Here is an 18,905-nt window from a genome sequence, read left to right on the forward strand (position 1 = left end):
GTTTAATATTAGTATAATTTTTTTCCTTTTCTATCACTCACCAAAGGACCTTCCATGGTACTTTATATGTTTTCTCTAGGTCAATGAAAACTCTAGGATTAATACATGAAAAAAAATATTATTGTTAGAAAATAAAGAAGACTCTAACTCTCCGCTTTCATGTGCTATATCAGGTCAAAGAGGACCCATATTAATTTTCATTCTATCATTAATGCCTCATTCAAATTGACACAAGGAGGGAAAATATTCTCTCGTCCACTTTTTCTTTTATCTCTATTCTTTTAGTTCTCATCCTTTTTTTTGTTCTTCCGTAATTTTAAACGAAATATCGCTCCTACATTTTACACTATTCTTCTTTTCTTCTTTTTATTTAAACAAACAAAAAAAATTTGAAAGTGAAGCATTTCATAGGACATAAATAAATCAAAGAGAAAGGGAATATGCGGGTGACACCAACTTCAATATCTAACAGTTGTCGCTAGACGCCACCTACTCATTGTTTCGTTTGCGCAACTTTCTATACACTTCTTTCTCCGCCCATCACCGTCGCTCAGTATCAACCCCTCTCGTTCCATCGAACAAAATCAAAATCCGTATCCCCAAAATGGCAGGTAACATTCAAGTACTCCGCTGATTATTGTAATGATTTGAAATTGCTGGTATTTTCTATTGAGGACATTTTGATTGTCTACAGTTGTGCTCTGAATTTTGTCGATTCTGATAAAATAGCATCAGAGAGCTAGTCTAATTTAGTAAATCTATGGCTCAGTAATGGATTGTTTCAGCAGAAATCAATACAAAATTAACAATGCATGTCGTTCACTTGTTCCTGCTTCTGTTCGTTAACAATACTTATCGTAACCTCACATCAATGATACAAAAACACCACTTAATAAGAAACTGTATTTTTTTTAAAAAAAAAAATAGAAGAAGAAGAAGAGAATTTGATAAGATTACATGGAGAAGATGCGGCGTTGTAAGGGCCAGGGAGGGATGGGAGCTCTAAGCAAGGGTAGATGTAGGCTTTAAGATGGCGAACCCAGTAGCTTAAGCACGGACTCTGTATGTGTTTAAGAAGTTCACTAAATATCTACAAAAATTAAATTCAAAACCCTGGTACTAGCACTTGAGGTCACTGTCCTAGAATCCTGAACTCATAAAGGTCAAATCTTGGATGCGCCTCTGACCCTTAGCGGGTTGCGCAAGACTCAAAATTTTCAGTGTTACGGTTATTGTTCTTTGTTATCCCTAGTTACTTTCTTTTTAGTGTCCTTTATTCCTTTTGTTCACACATAATACTGGACGTCAACTAGTATTTATTAATGAATAGAAATTCTGCTCTTCTTCTTCAAATAATAGATGAGCACATGTAAAGGAAAACAGAATATATTACTTGATGATAATCTGGAATAATTGTGTGCGGCCCATTAGCGTGGTAGAAATCACGTTGGGGCAACCTACGCGACTATAGCCGCTGAAGTCTTCCCTCACCCTACACCCCTCCCGATGTAATCTTGTTTTAGGCTTTGTTTTCCATGTTCAATTAAATAGTGGAAAATAGAAAACTTCGTAGTTGAACGTAGAAGTTCAATGGTCCTTGCTGCCTTTCAAGGTACATGCCTGCTTCTATCCGTTTAAGCTCGAGAAAATCACCTTATAGCAGAGCACCAGTTCCGTGGTTAAGTTGTTACATAAGAGAAACTGAGTCTTTGAAGCATTAATCATTTATTGATTCAACAGTATACAATGAATCTCAATGGTTCGGCAAAATTCAAGTGTTGTGTCTCCGATATCTTCATTGGATATTGTTATACATCTTATATTTTCCTGGGTAACTGCTTTTAAAAGTATTTACTTTTCCCTTTAGTTCCGTCTCCTGCTTCTGCGTTTGGTTAGTGAAGTATTGTCTGCTTGCTGCTTGACTGACTAAATAGTAAACTTGGATAGAAATTTTCTTGGTCGACTCTTTAACTTTTCTTTTCTATTTTACTGGATAAACTAGGTTATAGCAATAGGTGTAGATATGACTATATGAGTATGTCCAGGTAACAATGGAATTAGTCTGAAATATTTGGGCAATTGGAGAAAGATAAAGCATATCAAGACATGATGGTGTAGGATCAAGCTGACTCAGGATTTTATAGACCATGCACCCCTAATCAAGAAACAAGCAAATGTAATAGCAAAATGTTGAAAAATTGTGAATTATTCATTGAGACCTTGCCAATCGCAACTTTGATAATACTTGAAATCTTTAATCATGCAGCAATATCAGGGAAGGTTGTCCAACATAATCTGGTAGCTAAGTGCTGCCAGCAGAATAGGGAATTGAGCACCAAATACCAACTGCACTATTGTACCCTTAATAGGCGCAATTTGCTTCCTCCTGTAGGAGGGAAGTTGGCATGGAATGGCATCTCCACCATGCAACTGGGCGCCTTATCAAAATTTAAGCGAGGAGTTATTTATTGCAATGGTCTGTTCTAGACTCTTACTATTCAGGTTGATCTCAGATTTGACCATAACTTTCCAGAGAATAGTTGGAATACCTAATTGTTCAGTTACTCCCTTTTCTGTGATTTTTTTTACCCCTCCTCAGGAGCTCCCTACTTTTCTCCTTGGTGACTCAAACCCGCAACCTCAGGGTTGGAGGTGGAGGGTGCTTACGACTTGAGCAACCCTCTCTTTTCTTGTGTGCTTGTTTTTGTTCTTAAATTGGTGATCTTTTGTTTTTTCCATGACAGATGTCTACCTTTCCTAGCTATCATTAACATTTGTTTTTGATAAGTCATAGCTATGATTAATCTCTTTGACTGCATAGTAAGCAAACCTCTCATATATCCGAAATAATGCTAACACTTGGACCTTGGTGCAGCTGCCTCATCGGCCACTGCAATTCCGTCTGTTGAGAAAAACGACTTTCTTAAGCTTCAGAATGGCAGGTAACTGGTTCTTGCAAATAATACTTGTCATCTTTTTTAGGTGGATAGTTTGTCATGCATCTGCTTCTTTTAATATGTTCCAGAATTGGTTACTTGTATGCATGTAATATTCAATTGTTTTGTAATAGATCGGTGAAAAAGATAATGGACGATTTCCAGCTTGAATTTGTTATTCTATGTAGCAAATGAATTGGAAAGTCTAGAGGAAAAGGGAAGGATGCAACAACAGCTGATTCTCCTTTTTTTTTTTTGCTTCTACGCAGCCTGGTGTTTCAATTAGCAAAAAAGTTATTATATGATCTGCAAGCAGTGAATCTCTTATTCTATAAAAGCAAGTGAATTGGTGATTGTAGAGGAAAAAGAGAGAAGAATTCAAAGAACAGCTGATCTTTCTTTTTTGCTTGATTTGTTTGATAGCCTGTTGTTTCAGTGTTGATACATCTGTTATGTTTAGTAGAGAATCAGACCATGTATAGCTAATTATTTTCATAATCTCAGTGCAGGTAAAAGTTTTTGCTAACTGAAGTTTCTTCATTCTAAAGCTTTTTTATCTGTAAAACTGGTAACTTTAGTAGAACAAAACTTGAAAGAATTAATTTGAAGAATGCTTGTGTAGACATGCATTTAAGTAAATGTGAATTCCTATTGATCTTAGCTCCTTGTGGGCGACTTTAGTATTAGCTTTTCTATAAATATCCAATTTTTCTTTGGTTTTATTATTTGACTGTAAGTCTTCAAGGTTTGCATGCTATATGGAGTTCAACTTGTTTGCCATTTGTTAATTAAACAGAAGCATAATACAATAGAGTCTGTTTGAGAACTTAAACTATGCTTTCATTTAGTATCATCTTTAATATAGAATACATCTAGGATGACCTGTGATGCAAGACCATGGATACCCATCCATTTATGATGTAACTAACAAACAGTTATTCATAAGTTCCAAGATGATATATTCTTCTGTATTTACGCAGTGATATACGTGGAGTAGCCGTTGATGGAGTTGAGGGAGAACCTCTTACTCTCACGGAGCCAGTTACAGAAGCAATAGCAGCAGGGTTTGCTGGCTGGTTGAAAAAGAAATATGATTCTTCTAAACGTCTAAGAGTCTCCATCGGTCATGACTCACGAATTTCTGCGCAGAAGTTGCAGGTATTAACCCTATATTAGAAAGTTAAGCTGTATACCCTTTCTTAATCATGTAATTTCAAATATTATGAAAGGAGAACATTTCCTTCTTGCTTTTTGGTAGCCTGAGTTGCTATAGGTAATAGCATTGTGGTTTTTCTTGGATGCAGCTAATATTTCTTAGCATAACAGGTAGAGCCTCGCAGCAGTACTACTTTTCCAATTGATACAATTCATTACTTATATTTTAGATTCCTAGGAAAGGCATGCTAGCTTTGAAGTGACCAGGAAGCTAGTATGTCTTCTGGTACTTCTTTTTTAACAAGTATAACAATGATAAAGCTCACTGAAAGATAAAGCTCACTGAAAAGGACATTAGGGTCTCACTATGGTGATCTGTGACTCCTTGTTGAAATCCTGCCACCATCACTGTGTGTGGTCTCTTCATATCCAGGATAAGCATTCACATTGAATGGGGTGGGATTCTGCTTATTCAGGGGAATAAGGGTAAGCTTAGCCATTAATACTTTCTCTCTTTTTTCCTGCCATCCCATACCCTTGCATCTGTGTCCTCTTTATTAGTAGCTGATTTCAAGTTGGTCTGACTGAACTATAATTCGAGATACAGTGGGAGTTTGGGGATAAAGGCTAGACACGTAAATCTTTTCACTTCCTCATTCTGCTTGCTTTCCCATGCCCTCTCCATTGTGTCCACTTGCTAATCTAGTGAGGTTTGAACACTTAAATGGAAACAAATGTGAAGTTAGGGGGTATCTCAAGGAGAGGATGTGCCCCTCCTTCTTTGTCCTAGAGTTTGTTGGTACAATTGATAACTAAAAGGAAAACAATGACCTTTTACACTTTTAAACAACATATGACTGAGAATAACAGTAATTAAATAAATTCAACAGCCGAAAACTGGTATTGTACTTAGTCTCCTCTCCTATCCTGTCCTCTCTTTCATTGAAAAGAGTCATGTCAACTTTGGTACCCACTTTTCAACATTTTGGGTATCAATTGGTGCATGACAAGATCTATTTTAGAATTTCTGCATGCATGGCAAATGGAAGGCGTTGCATTGAAAAGAGTCATGTCAACTTTGGTACCCGCTTTTCAACATTTTGGGTATCAATTGGTGCATGACAAGATCTATTTTAGAATTTCTGCATGCATGGCAAATGGAAGGCATTGCTGAACTTTTCTTACTACTTGGAACGTGACACCTGCTGTCATATGCTGGATTATTTGGAAAAAGAAATGCTAGAATTTTTGAAGACAAGAATGATAATGTACTTAAGCTCAAAAGCAATTGCATTTTTTTTTGCTTAATTTTTGTTGCAACATGACAGTGGTAAATGTGTTAGAGCCTGATGCCATGCTTGACTTTCCCTGTTTATTACACTCCCTGCAGTGCTCATACTCTTTTGAATCTGCTCTCTTTCAAGCATTTTGCTGGGCCTGGCATATATTAATAAACTTTTTCTATAAAGTAACAAGTTTTATTAACGTTTGGGCAAAAAAGCTCCATATACAAGAGGTATACCAAAAAGTAGAAAACCTACAAAAAGATATGGTTTTCGATGAATGACACCCAATCTTCTATACATATAGGAACATTATGGGTGCACCAAATAGAAATAAGGGATAGAGGCTACTCAATTGCTACAAATTCAACTCTACACCCTCAAGCTCTCCTATTTCTTTCTTTCAAAACGACCCACACAAGTGCTAGAGGAGCAACATTCCATGCCCTGTGTCTTCTCCTTCTTCTACCACAATTCGAGCTGATTGTTACCTTTTCCACAGTGCCTGGCATCACCCACAATTTTCGAAACCATCTCATGATTTTCCACCATAACCTCGAATCTACCGGACAATGTAAGAGGAGATGGTTGCCATCTTCACCCTAGCTCTTGCCCAGAAAACGCCAACTGACATAAGCAACCTCTCTCTTCCTCAGATTCTCAGCCCAAAAAATAAAAAAGTAAAAACATAAGAAGAAGAAACCTGATAGTGGTTGTCTCCACAAGCTTATATGCATTCCTTGTTGCTTCTACATGGAAACGATTTGGAGCACCTTTCTCTTAGTTTGTTCACTTTGCTTTATTACAATGTGTAATAACTTCATCAATGTCTCGTCTTGTCTATCCTTTTAGTGACTGCAGGGGTAACATACATGCAAAGGTATTAGAAAGCCTACAGTTCACTTTGTCTCCTATTAGTGGCTCCTGTCTAAAAGAAAAAAGAGACATAAATTAAGCAAAGGGGAAAAAGAAGAAAAAAGAAAAAGAAGCACCTTTTGCTTCTTTGGAGGACTCCTAGTTACTTCTACAGGGAAAAGAATTGTAAGCTTGAGGGCATTTTCTAGTTTGTTCACTTTGGCTTAACTATGGGGTGTTAACACTTAAACCTGGCCTCTCCTTTTTCTGGTTCATAATGACAATAGGAACAAGATGCATCCAAATGTATAATGTATTAGAAGGCATGTTTATCAGTTTTATTTCCTATTAGCACTTTTTTTTAAAATTCCAAACAGGTCAAGAAAAGTGAGTGCCTTCGAGTTTTTACATCTTTTAGAACAATGTTTCATAGTTATCTGAAGTATAACCGTGATTGTTTGTATATTTCAATCACTTGCTAAAATCCATCTTACATTCTGGACAAACCCTAGGTAAAGCATCCTTCACGTCTTTAATTCTAAACAGGCGAAGAATATAATTTCTTGATGTGGACTGTTGTAGTTAAGGACTTCTTGGTGCAGTGGCATTCATACTTGTACTTTTAGTTCCTTGTTCTTTCATTCATGTGATATATATGCAGCTTTGGGCTGTGTTAAGATGAAACAGATGAATTTACCTGGAGATTTTGAAGAAAAAAAATAAAACAATCTCTTGCTGTAGATTGTTGGAGCTTTTAAGGACCTCTTGTGCAGTGGCCTTCATGGACTTGTACTTTTAGTTGGTTTTTCTTTCATTTGTGTGGTGCATATGCAGTTGTGCACTTTGTGTTAAATCAAAACAGAAGAATCCACCGGGAGATTATGGAAAAATCAAAATAGAGCAAGTTCTTGCTATAGACTATTGTTGCTGTTAAGGACTTCTTAGTGCGGTGACATTCATTCTCTTGTACTTTTAGTGCATTATTCTTTCATTCACGAGGTACATTGCAGTTGTACACATGTTCTGCTGTTGATTAAGGCTTGGATTGCTATCTTTCAGGATGCTGTTTCTCAAGGACTTGCTAGAGCTGGAGTTGAAGTCATCCAGTATGGGTGAGTGATGCTTTTCTTTCTGTCCTACTTGTATCTAATATGTGCAGACTACAGATTCTTTGCTCATCTAACCCAGACCTATAAAAAAGGGATTCAAATCATTTTAAGGACTGATTACCCATTTTCCATTTTCTTGTTTCTCTGAAAAATAATTATGGATATGGTTGGTTGAAATATCTTAGGTTGATTCAGATGTAACTGGATGTTTGGTCCTTCATACAGCACAATACTGAATTATGCCATCCAATTAGTCATAGCTCGATTCAAATATGTACCAAGACAACCTGCTTCATTCAGAACTCATCCTTTCTTATTTGGTTTGTGTGTGCACTTCCAATTAAGATATGTCTAGAAATGTTGTTGCAAGATTAAAGAGATTAGAGATATAGGTTTATATTATCTTTCTCTGGTTTAAATGCTTATTTGATCTAGTGCCTCCCGCTCTTCCTAAGCAGTGACTCAGACAAGTGATGGCATACCTAACAATAGCATCTTTCTTTGTTTTCCCCTATTCCCCAAGGTAGATTGGCATCCACACCAGCCATGTTCAATAGCACTCTTACAGTAGATGAAGAATTTTCCTGTCCAGTGGATGGCTCCATAATGATAACAGGTGAGTGCATGAATTCGTTCTCTAGAACGGGTTGAGATGCAAATGCAACAATGCTTCTATCCTTGGAGGTGTAGATTCTTTATACTATCTCTTACTTGCAAGTGGAGAAGGGCTGCTGCTTCTCTTGTAGCTAGCTCAGTTCACTTTGAGAGTTAATACATTTTGATATTAATGGAATTGGCTTAATGCTGGCTGGATAATTCTCTTATATGCTAATTTTGTTTGAACAGCAAGCCATCTTCCCTACAACAGGAATGGGTTCAAATTCTTTACACGTGCTGGAGGTCTTGGAAAGCCAGACATCAAAGATATCTTGGAGCGAGCTGCAGAGATATACAAAAATATTGCAAATGAATATTCTAAGGGGGCAGAAACAGCCGTTTCTCTATCTGTTAAAAGAGTGGATTACATGTCCATTTATGCCTCTAATCTTGTAGCAGCAGTCCGCAGAGCTGCAGGAAATATAGGTACTTTCTACCATGTTTCTGGATTAATGAGAATATCAATGTTTCGAGGAGAAGGATGCAAATCACAAGGATATATTTGTGATGGCTGCTCCAATCACACTGGGGATTTCCGTCTTGGTGTTGACCCGTGATTAAGAATCTCTTTTTAAAGAGTTTCACGAACTTCCAACTAATAAAAATATCCTGACCTTCTTCAAAGCATCTACAATTGTTTCTCTGACCAAGTGTTGTTGAGGTTCTTGCTAGTGCTCATGTCATCTTTCTTTTTTTCTTTTCCTTCTTTTCACGGTGCAATTCTCAGAAAAGCCACTGGAAGGATTCCATATCGTAGTTGATGCAGGGAACGGAGCAGGGGGATTCTTTGTAGTAAGTTTTTATCCTTATAGTGTGTCTTGACAGTTTTTGCCTCCCATACACTACATTAAGACCTTCTGATCCAAGAAAAGCGCTAGCTACAACTTACAAGAAAAACCAAGAAAAAAAAGATATATGTGTGGTGTGTAGGGGTGTGGGTGTGTGTGTGTGTGTGTGTGTGTGTGTGTGTGTGTTGTGTTGTTAATAGGGCTGACGCTATTTCCATAACCTAACATGCTTATCCCCACTGCACCCTTACCAGAATTTATCTGCCCCCTCCCACCTCCATGCCCAAGGTCGAAGATATAGCTCCAACTTCTTCTAATTTGATGTGAGTTATTGTCTGGTATCTTTGCTAGCTTCTTGTTTTGAAACTGTGATATAGAGAACCAGTTATTGGTAAAAGGCAAGGGGATAGTACTATATGATTGAAATTTTTTAAATACCTTGATGTACCAAAAGATATTGCTATACTTTCTCTTAGCCACCATGCCAACGTGATGCCCACTTTCCTTTACTCTCCATTACTTTTTAATATTATAATATACCCTGCAAAAGTTAAACGGAACTGCATATCATACTCCTAAAGTTATCAAAGTTACAGCATTATATCTTCCATTAAGTCCTCTTTCTCTGAAATGCATTGTAATTTAGCTCTATATATCTGTGCCTGCCTTTTGGGTTAAATTAAGATGGTTACATCGGAAAGGAGGGAGTATGTTTTTACTTGATACATTGTCTGTCAACTCTTGTCATTGTGTAAGGGACTAAAATGCATCAGTAGTTGTTAATTGAAGCTGCACGGTGGAGCAGGGCACTTAAGGATCATGTAAAAGCCTTTTAAGATATATCGAAGTCTGTTTATCTGCTTACTTTGTAACATAAAATATTCTCAGCGTATATCAACTTTATCTTTTTCCATTGTTTCTCTTTAGATGCTCTCTCCACTTGTGGGAATACACTGGGCTTGTTGTTGTTGTTGTTGTTGTTGTTCTCTTTAGATGCTTTGATCATTGTTTTATGTTGCTGGATGTTCAGGGAAAGGTGCTTGAGCCTCTGGGTGCTATTACTTCTGGCAGTCAGTTCTTGGAACCAGATGGTAAGATATATCCTGCAATTTTCACATAACAGATTTGTATGCTATTCTTGCTAATTTTTTTATTCTCATGCTAGGTTTGTTTCCCAATCATATACCTAACCCAGAGGATAAAACAGCCATGAAAGCTATCACCAAGGCAGTACTCGATAACAGGGCTGATTTGGGAATCATCTTTGATACAGATGTTGACAGGTGACGTGCCATATAGAAGTATTTGCTTTCAGTGGAGGTGGTCGCTGGTCAGTTTCCTTTTCTGATATGTGTTTTGGCAGGTCTGCAGCTGTGGATTCGAGTGGTCGTGAATTTAACAGAAATCGTTTGATTGCTTTAATGTCTGCAATTGTTTTGGAGGAAGTAAGTCTCTCTTTCTGACAAATGTCTTTAGAACTTTTTGCTTTAACGAGCATCTTAACTATTTGCTACTTCTGTTAACGTTTGACCAGCATCCTGGGACCACTATTGTCACAGACAGTGTTACGTCAGATGGGCTGACAACATTTATTGAAAAGAAACTAGGTTAGATGAGAAGTCAAAGTCACCTATGGATACCCTTGTGATGAGAATCATTGCTAATTTTAATGATATTATGACAGGAGGGAAGCATCATAGGTTCAAAAGAGGATACAAGAATGTAATTGATGAAGCTATTCGTCTGGTACGATTCGGTTATTTGATGCATGGTTCTTATAGTAACGTTTTCAATGGTCCCATGGTCTTTGTGAACATATTAGCATGCCCATTATAAGATGGATCTTTTCATGGTTTTATTTGGTTCCCTAGATTGTCCAACCAATTGCCTACTGTCTGAGATAGCAACATGACATCTTTGATAGAATTGTTTGGATTCTGTTTCATGTGCTTATGATGGTCATGTCATAGCTTTCTTTTATTCCCTTTTCTATGGTGAAAGAAAAACCATCTCTTCAAAACAATAGTAGTTGTAGGTTTATTTTGCTTGATCCAAATCTAGTGTCCTTCGATTTCAGATTATGCTGAATAATCTCCACTTATCCCCCAATAAAAGGAAGAAAGAAAAAGAAAAGGAAAAGAAGTCCTTTTTATTTTTCTTGAAAAGGAAACGTTGCATCCTACATAATATTCTGAATACTTTATGACTCCAGAAAGTTGTAGGAGACTGCTTGTGCTCTTTGCAAACTATTTTGCTTTTAGTGAAGAAAAAGGTGAGCTCTAATCGCTGACCTACATTTAACATCTTATTTCAAACTTTAACATTCTGTTTTTAATAGATGAATTTACTAGTTTCTACCAAGAATTTTGTGTCGTGCTAAGTCCTTTTATATAGACAAGAGTGGGCTGCTATAATGGTGAGCACCCTCCACTTCCAACCAAGAGGTTGTGAGTTCGAGTCACCCCAAGAGCAAGGTGGAGAGTTCTTGGAGGGAGGAAGCCGAGGGTCTATCGGAAACAGCCTCTCTACCCCAGGGTAGGGGTAAGGTTTGCGTACACACTACCCTCCCCAGACCCCACTAGTGGGATTATACTGGGTTGTTGTTGTTGTTGTTGTTGTTGTTGTTGTTTGATACAAGAATATGTGTTGATAACTTTAAGATCTCTCTAGTTTTAGGAGATACTGCTGATGTCGCCCAACTATGTCCTAAAAGGAACTAAATCATAGCTATCAAATATAATTATCCGAGCAGGGTCTTACATCCTTTGTCATGGGAGGAAAAATACATTTCATTTCAGGTGATAAGTCTTTTGAATTAATTGACATTAGTGAGGATTACAACAAATGGTTTGTTTTGATTGAGCGGGGGACAAGATTCACTAGCAGAATCAAGATCGATGAAGAGAACTTGCGCTGGGTTTGTGAAACATTACAGAAAGCCTCACGTGGTCAAGGCAACCTCTACCGGAGGTGGGGGAGGAAGATCCATTCCGACCTGTTCAGAGTTTATCAAAACTACAATGTTTATGGCAGATATGTTAGAGAGGAAGCATGGTTGGGAGATAGAAGGTCTGCTATCATTATTCCAGAAATAGATTACAACAAGGGTTTGGGAGACATAGCAGGGAGGATCCTACAATTTCTGGGGAAGAGCATCAACATCAAATTTCAGAACTTTGCAGATGTGCAGAACAAGAAATATCTGGATGCAGCAAAAATAATTCAGTGGCCAACGCAGCAGACTGAGTCACAGGAACAAACTAAGAATGACAGGGGTGACGGAAACAAAGATGATGAAAACTTCTACTCCAAATGCTTGGTGGGAACATTCAACGATGCCTTTAATCTCAGCCCCAACACGGAAGTTATCAAAAAATGGTTCCTTTACAGGTGGAAGATTACTGTTGGACTTATTATTACACCATTAGGCCACAATAAATTTCTCTTTGAATTCCCATCAACGCTTGAAGCGGTGCGAATCATAGCTGGTGAGTGGTTCTGGGATGGCAGGCGTCTCACGCTTCAATGGTGGTCGCCGGAAAATGGTGCAGCTCCGACCAACAACAAATCTGAGCAAAAATGGATAAAGGCCTTTGGCATGCAATAGCATGGAACCCCAATACCTTTCGGTTTATTGGAGACAACTGTGGGGGCTTCATTGACACTGATGAAGACACGAAGCTTAGTTCACACCTTTTTTGGGCTAGAATTTGTATTAATTTTAAGGAAGGTGGTTTACCCAACAATTTGGTACTGGAAATTGGGAAGTTGAAGTACAAAATTACGATTTTGGATGACAATCTCGTAGAAATTGTCAGCAGTGACGGAATAGAGAGAGCTAGAGGGGAGGTGAAGAAGATGAAGTCTAGTACAATAGCTTCCTCGAGCCAAACAAAGACGGCTGATGTCCAGCCTGTCAAACCTAAACCTTTACATTTGGGTTTGAACCACTTTAATTCAAATAAAGTGGTCAAAACACCTGTTGACCCAGTCAACACCCCATCCCACTCAGTGAAAGCCCAAAAGGGTAAAGAAAAGCAGCAGGTCTTGGGCCATAAATTGGATCAACTCTATTATTCTAAGGGCCCAAAAAACAAAGAAAGGAAAGCAAATAATAAATCAGTATGGAGGGCTGTTGGGCCAATCTCTGATCCTTGCCTCAACAAGTCTATTGGGCTCTTGATTGAAAACAGCTTCGACCCTATATCGATGGAAATACAAACAGCTTGTGCATAACCCACTATAAGAACTCCAGCTCCACAAGCAACCACCTATGAGTTGACATCAGAGGCCGATGATGAAGCAGATCGTGCAACTAACATCCACAATCATGTACGCCCTTGGATACCGACATTAGTACCATCAATTATAAGCTCTTCAGAGGCAGATTTATCCCCTTCTTCTGAATTCTTCTCTCTTCCATGGTATGGCATGGACAATTCGGGTTTGCAAGTGATTCAAAATCCTGCGGTTGTGGAAACATCAAGGTGGACAAAATCAGTTATGTCTAAAGCATGCAAAGCATTTGGGTTAAATGTTGCTGGATTTGAACATGAAATTTTTGACATCATACTGCGAATGGAGGAAAAAAGGCGTCTACAACTACAAAAACAAAAATCAGTGGTGGATCCCAAAGAGAGAAGCAAAAAGAAGCAGACAATCGAGCTTGAAAGACTGAAGTGTGGACTTAATTATGAAAGTAGAAGCAAATGGGACAGGGTCAGGTACTACAAAGCCTTTTCTGGATGAAAATCAAAATTCTTAGCTGGAATGTGCAGACCTACTGCCAATTTTGATAATCTAGCATGCATCTCCACAGAGGAGAAAGACTGGTTGGAAAGAGTGTTTGAAGAAGAGGAAGTAATAGCAGCAATCAGGGCATGTGCACCAGACAAAGCCCCCGGCCCAGATGGTTACACTATGGCTTTTTTCCAGAAAGCTTGGGATATTCTAAAGCAGGACATCATGGGGGCTTTAAACCACTTTCATCAAAATTGCTATATGGTTAGATCTTGTAATGCCTCTTTCATAGCACTGGTTCCTAAGAGGAAGAGTGCTATTGAGCTCAAAGATTTCAGGCTTATAAGCCTCATAAGCAGCATCTACAAGATAACAGCAAAGTTATTAGCTGAGAGACTCAAATCAGTGATTGGGAAGCTCATTTCAGAGAATCAAAATGCCTTCATCAAACAAAGGCAAATTACTGATGCAACTTTGATTGCAAATGAGATGTTGGATGAAAGGCTAAAAAGTGAAATTCCAGGCATCCTATGCAAACTAGACATTGAGAAAGCATTTGACCAAGTCAATTGGTCATACATGTTTTCAATGTTAAGGAAAATAGGATTTGGTGGCAGATAGATCATGTGGATAAAATATAGCTTGACCACAGTCAAGTATTCGATTCTCATCAACAGAAGTCCAGTCGACTTCTTTTCACCTAAAAAAGGATTACGGCAGGGTGATCCCTTGTCTCCTTTCTTGTTTATCCTAGCTATGGAGGGCCTTAGCAAGATGTTGGACAAAGCAAAGCAGCTGCAGTGGTTAGATGGTTTCAGTGTTGGGAGACCTCAAAGGAATGCAGTGTCAGTCTCACACCTGCTCTATGTGGATGACACATTATTTTTTTGTGGAGCAGAAATATCTCAGGGTCAATATCTTAATCTAACTCTGCTCATTTTTGAAGCTATCTCTGGACTTCATATCAACATGGCAAAAAGCATTATCTACCCTATTAATGAAGTTCCTGACTTGGGAGATCTAGCTGATATTCTTTGTTGTGGTACTGGTTCCTTCCCCGCAACATACCTGGGCCTTCCATTGGGAGCTAAGTACAAGTCTACTGCAGTGTGGAATGGTGTGCTAGAGAAGGTGGAGAAGAGATTGGCAACATGGCAGCTGCAATATCTATTAATAAGAGGCAGGGTAACCTTGATTAGTAGTGTAATGGACAACATACCAACCTATTACATGTCACTATATCCTATGCCCAGCAAAGTGCTCAAACAATTGGACAAACTTGGAAGGAATTTTCTCTGGAAAGGGAACAGTGAGGGTCACAAGTTTCACCTGGTCAAATGGGCCAAAGTAACTCAACCAAAGGACCTTGGTGGACTTGGAATAAAAGACTTGGCAAAACACAACTAGAGCATGCTAATGAAATGGCTTGGGAGATTCGGGGAGGAAGACGCCAACCTATGGAAGAAGGTGGTGACTGCTAAACATGGACTCAATATTTAAAAAAGCGCCCGCTTCCTCGCTTTAAGCGAGAAGCGAAGCGAAGCGAGAAGCTGCACGCTTCACCCTGCTGAAGCGACTGAGGTGTAGAAAAGCGACCGCTTCCCACTAAAAAGCGAGAAGCGGGAAAGCGATGCGATGCGAAGAAGCGACCGCTTCTGTGTTTTAAAACAGACCCAGCCCTATTTTATTAAAAACGAGGTCTGGTCTTTCATTAAACTAACAAATGCAATGAGACTAGGGTTTTAAAGACACTAGTCGACTTCTTCTTCTTCATCGACTGAAAGCATCAACTTCAAGTTCAAACAACAGGTATGTTCTGATTTTTCTTCTCCTTCTTCTCCTTCTTCTTCTTCTTCTTTTTTTTTCTTTCACTGTTTAAACGTCCAAAAAGCAGCGAAATGCTGGCGAAATTTTTTTTTACCTTCGGTTCTTTCTCAGAAATAATGCCAATTTTTAAACAGTGAAAGAAAAAATTGCCCAGTTTACTGTCCAGTTTTTTTTTCTCCTCTGCCCAGTTTTTTTTATTTTACCTCTAATTTTTATATCCTTTATTGTTAGTTCTTATTGTCTTTCTTATGTGCTATGTAGTTGTTCTTTTAATGGCGAAGAAGTTGAAGAAGTTGACGAGCAATATAATAATGATAATGGAATACAATAATTTGACAATCTTGTAGAAGAATAGGATGCTCATTTTGTGCTTTAATTGATGCTACTATTTAGTTTTCACATTGAAGTATTGAACATTTGATTACAATTACATGTGTTGTCTATGCAGTATTAATTTTAATTTTTTTTTAAAATTCCCCTTCACTTCAAAAAAGCGAGCGCTTCGCTTCTCGCTTCTCGCTTTAAGCGAAATGGGGATTGTCGCTTTTTCTCGCTTCACGCTCTTCACAACACTGCATGAACTACAAAATCACTGGTGTACTAAACTCAGCAGGTCTCCTCATGGTGTTGGCCCATGGAAACACATCAGGAGCCTTTGGGAGGATTTTTCACAGAATATTTCATTCAAGGTGGGTAATGGGTTACATGTTAGATTCTGGAAAGATATCTGGTTGGACAGTCTCCCACTGGAAGAGAGCTTTCCACTACTGTTTCAGATTGCTAGTGATCCCAACTCTACAATAAGTCAATACAGATCAGGAAACTCATGGGTCCCACTGTTCAGAAGGAATATGCATGACTGGGAGTTAGGTAGTTTGTTTACATTGCTTGGTAGACTGGGAACCTTCACTATGAAAGAGCAGATCCCTAACAGAATCAGATGGGTTGGTTGTGACTCAAGTCCATATTCAATGAAGATGGGCTACAGACGCATATGTGAGCATAATGGAAACATTGACTCGTGGCCATGGAAGCTCACCTGGAAGACAAAGCTTCCAACAAAGGTTATCTGCTTTACTTGGACTGCACTCAAAGAAGCCAGCCTAACTCAAGACAATCTCTGCAAAAGGAGCTTTCAGCTGGTAAATAGATGCTACCTATGTCAGCAAAGTTCTGAGTTAGTCAACCACATATTCTTACATTGTCCAGTGGCAACAAATATGTGGTGTATGTTTCTTTTTATCCTGGGAATAAGCTGGACACAACCACAGGGCATCAGGGAAGCAGTGGAAGGTTGGAGCAGCTGGAAAGTTGAAAGGGCCATTAAGAAAGTCTGGAAGATGATCCCAGTATGCATTTTTTGGTGCATTTGGCAAGAAAGGAATCGCAGATGCTTTGATGGCATTTCAACTTCTATACACGCTATCAAAGCCAATTGCCTTGTGCAACTATTTAGTTGGAGTTCTCTAACACCTATAAATAATGTAATTCCTCTTCTAGATTTCATTGGATCTCTGAGTCTAGCTTAACTCAGTTATATCCTTACTTTTGTTTTTGAGTTAGCTCCCTAAGCAGATTAAGTCTTTGTAATGGAGCTAACTCAATTCCTTCTTGTAACTTTGCATCTTCTCGATGCCTGCAATGAAGAATCTTATTTCATTAAAAAAAAAAAAAATTATCCAACCAAAGTTCGGGGTTGAATTCAAAGGTAGCAGTGTGGGAAATGAAGATGGTTAAAATTACTAAGTCCTTTCTACAGTGCCAGTCAAATATGAAATGAGTGATTAAAACTAGCTGAAATGAACAAGTAACATAGAGCAAGTAGTAACTAGAAAACAAGTTGAGAACCAATATATTTAGGTAGTTGAGATTTCACCCCACCTCTATCGCCTAATTAATTTGTTAATTTGCCGAATTAGCTTTTAATTTACTTGAAATATTGTTATGGTCAATACTAATTTACCCTGTAGAATCTCCCATCCCAATGGTTCTATCTCAATTAGCTTGGAAGCTAATTGAGGTTCTGTAAGAGCAAATTGACTAATACCCAAGGTAGAAATAGCTATCCGTATCTTATTTCCATATATCCATTTACCTTGCCAGTTAACCATTACCTAATCCTAAAACCACTTTCCCAGATAAGAATTAAGATAAATGGACATCAATCAAATGTTGGTCACTAGCATAGATTTAATAACTAGACAACAATAAAATCAAGCAAGTTCAAGGAATTAATTAAATATCTATTAATCGACAAGAGGGGTTACTTTAGTGGTGAGCACCCTCCACTTCCAACCAAGAGGTTGTGAGTTCGAGTCACCCCAAGAGCAAGGTGGGGAGTTCTCGAAGGGAGGGAGCCGAGGGTCTATCGGATACAGCCTCTCTACCTCAGGGTAGGGGTAAGGTCTGCGTACACACTCAGACCCCACTAGTGGGATTATACTGGGTTGTTGTTGTTATTGTATTTGGAATAAAATTGCAACTAGGATTTTAGTTTCACATAATGTAAATTGAAATAAAATGAAACTTAAGTAACAAACATGATGGTGACGAGAGCAAAACCGGTGTGTAAAAACTGAAGCTCGCTAGTCAAAGATAGTATAGAAAAATATCGTTTCTACAGGGATTAGTTTAGAAAATGTTCAAGTAAATTTATGGAATGTCGCTATTCAAGATGAATCGCACTTTTGATTTGAAGTGATTAATGACTACAATTATTAACTAAAATTACGACTAAGTAAATTCGATCGGAAAACTAGAGAGTAGAGCTAAAGCAGGTTGTTATCAATATGAGAAATAAGTATCGTGACACGGTAGGTACATCATCGCTATCCCGGATCTAGCTCTGTTCAATTTCACTCTTGAAGTTTTATTAATTCTCACGAATTCGACAGGTGATTAGCTATTCTTATGGTCAAGATTCTTCTTTCTAATAAACCTAAATCTTACAAATAAACTAATCTGAAGTGTAGTGAAATGTGCAAGAATCTCGTTGGTAGGAATAGTCTAAGAGAAACTGTAGATTTTTAAGAAGAAGAAAAAGCTTCTTGTATATCTGTGTATTTCTTACATCCCTAAGCAAAGGTATTTATACACTAAGTCCTCTGACTATTTTATGAAGGAAAATAAATTACAATCAATCAGAAAAAAATCTTTCCTAATAATTAGGTCAATCAACACTCCCCCTCAAGTTGGTGTAAAGATGTCGCATATGCCTAACTTGCAAACCAGTGTATGAAAAGTCTGTTTGTTAAGACCCTTGGTAAACATATCAGCTAACTGTTTTTCTGATGGCACATGAAACAAACTCAAGACACTAGTTGTAATTTTTTCTTTGATGAAGTGTCGATCAATTTCCACATGCTTTGTTCGGTCATGCTGGACTAGATTATGAGTTATACTGATGCCAGCCTTATTCTCATAGTACGAGGAAAGTTTTCCTTTTTCAGACAGTCTCAATTCCTCCAGTAGCTTTTGTAGCCAAAACATTTCGCAAACACCCTGGGCCATAACTATATATTTTGCCTCCGCACTTGATCTAGCAACTACACTTTG

At 38.2% G+C, this 18,905-nt stretch overlaps 1 protein-coding gene across 2 annotated transcripts in view; it reads left to right on the forward strand.

The window, feature by feature from the left end:
• The first annotated feature begins 397 nt into the window (after positions 1-397).
• Positions 398-18,905, forward strand: part of LOC107762687 (uncharacterized) — a 31,618-nt gene continuing 13,110 nt past the window's right edge. Inside the window, exons 1-13 of one of the 2 annotated variants that reach the window (XM_075228132.1) lie at positions 398-611; positions 2,267-2,476; positions 2,876-2,942; positions 3,917-4,094; positions 7,289-7,341; positions 7,866-7,954; positions 8,185-8,421; positions 8,723-8,787; positions 9,814-9,874; positions 9,949-10,066; positions 10,147-10,228; positions 10,318-10,390; positions 10,468-10,529. In XM_075228132.1, coding sequence (XP_075084233.1) covers positions 605-611; positions 2,267-2,476; positions 2,876-2,942; positions 3,917-4,094; positions 7,289-7,341; positions 7,866-7,954; positions 8,185-8,421; positions 8,723-8,787; positions 9,814-9,874; positions 9,949-10,066; positions 10,147-10,228; positions 10,318-10,390; positions 10,468-10,529 — 1,302 coding nt within the window. In that variant the 5' untranslated portion in view covers positions 398-604. The remainder of the gene's footprint in view (positions 612-2,266; positions 2,477-2,875; positions 2,943-3,916; positions 4,095-7,288; positions 7,342-7,865; positions 7,955-8,184; positions 8,422-8,722; positions 8,788-9,813; positions 9,875-9,948; positions 10,067-10,146; positions 10,229-10,317; positions 10,391-10,467; positions 10,530-18,905) is intronic. The other variant, XM_075228134.1, reaches the window with a different exon arrangement.

This window comes from Nicotiana tabacum, chromosome 13, assembly GCF_000715075.1.
Source record: "Nicotiana tabacum cultivar K326 chromosome 13, ASM71507v2, whole genome shotgun sequence".
NCBI lineage: Eukaryota > Viridiplantae > Streptophyta > Magnoliopsida > Solanales > Solanaceae > Nicotiana > Nicotiana tabacum.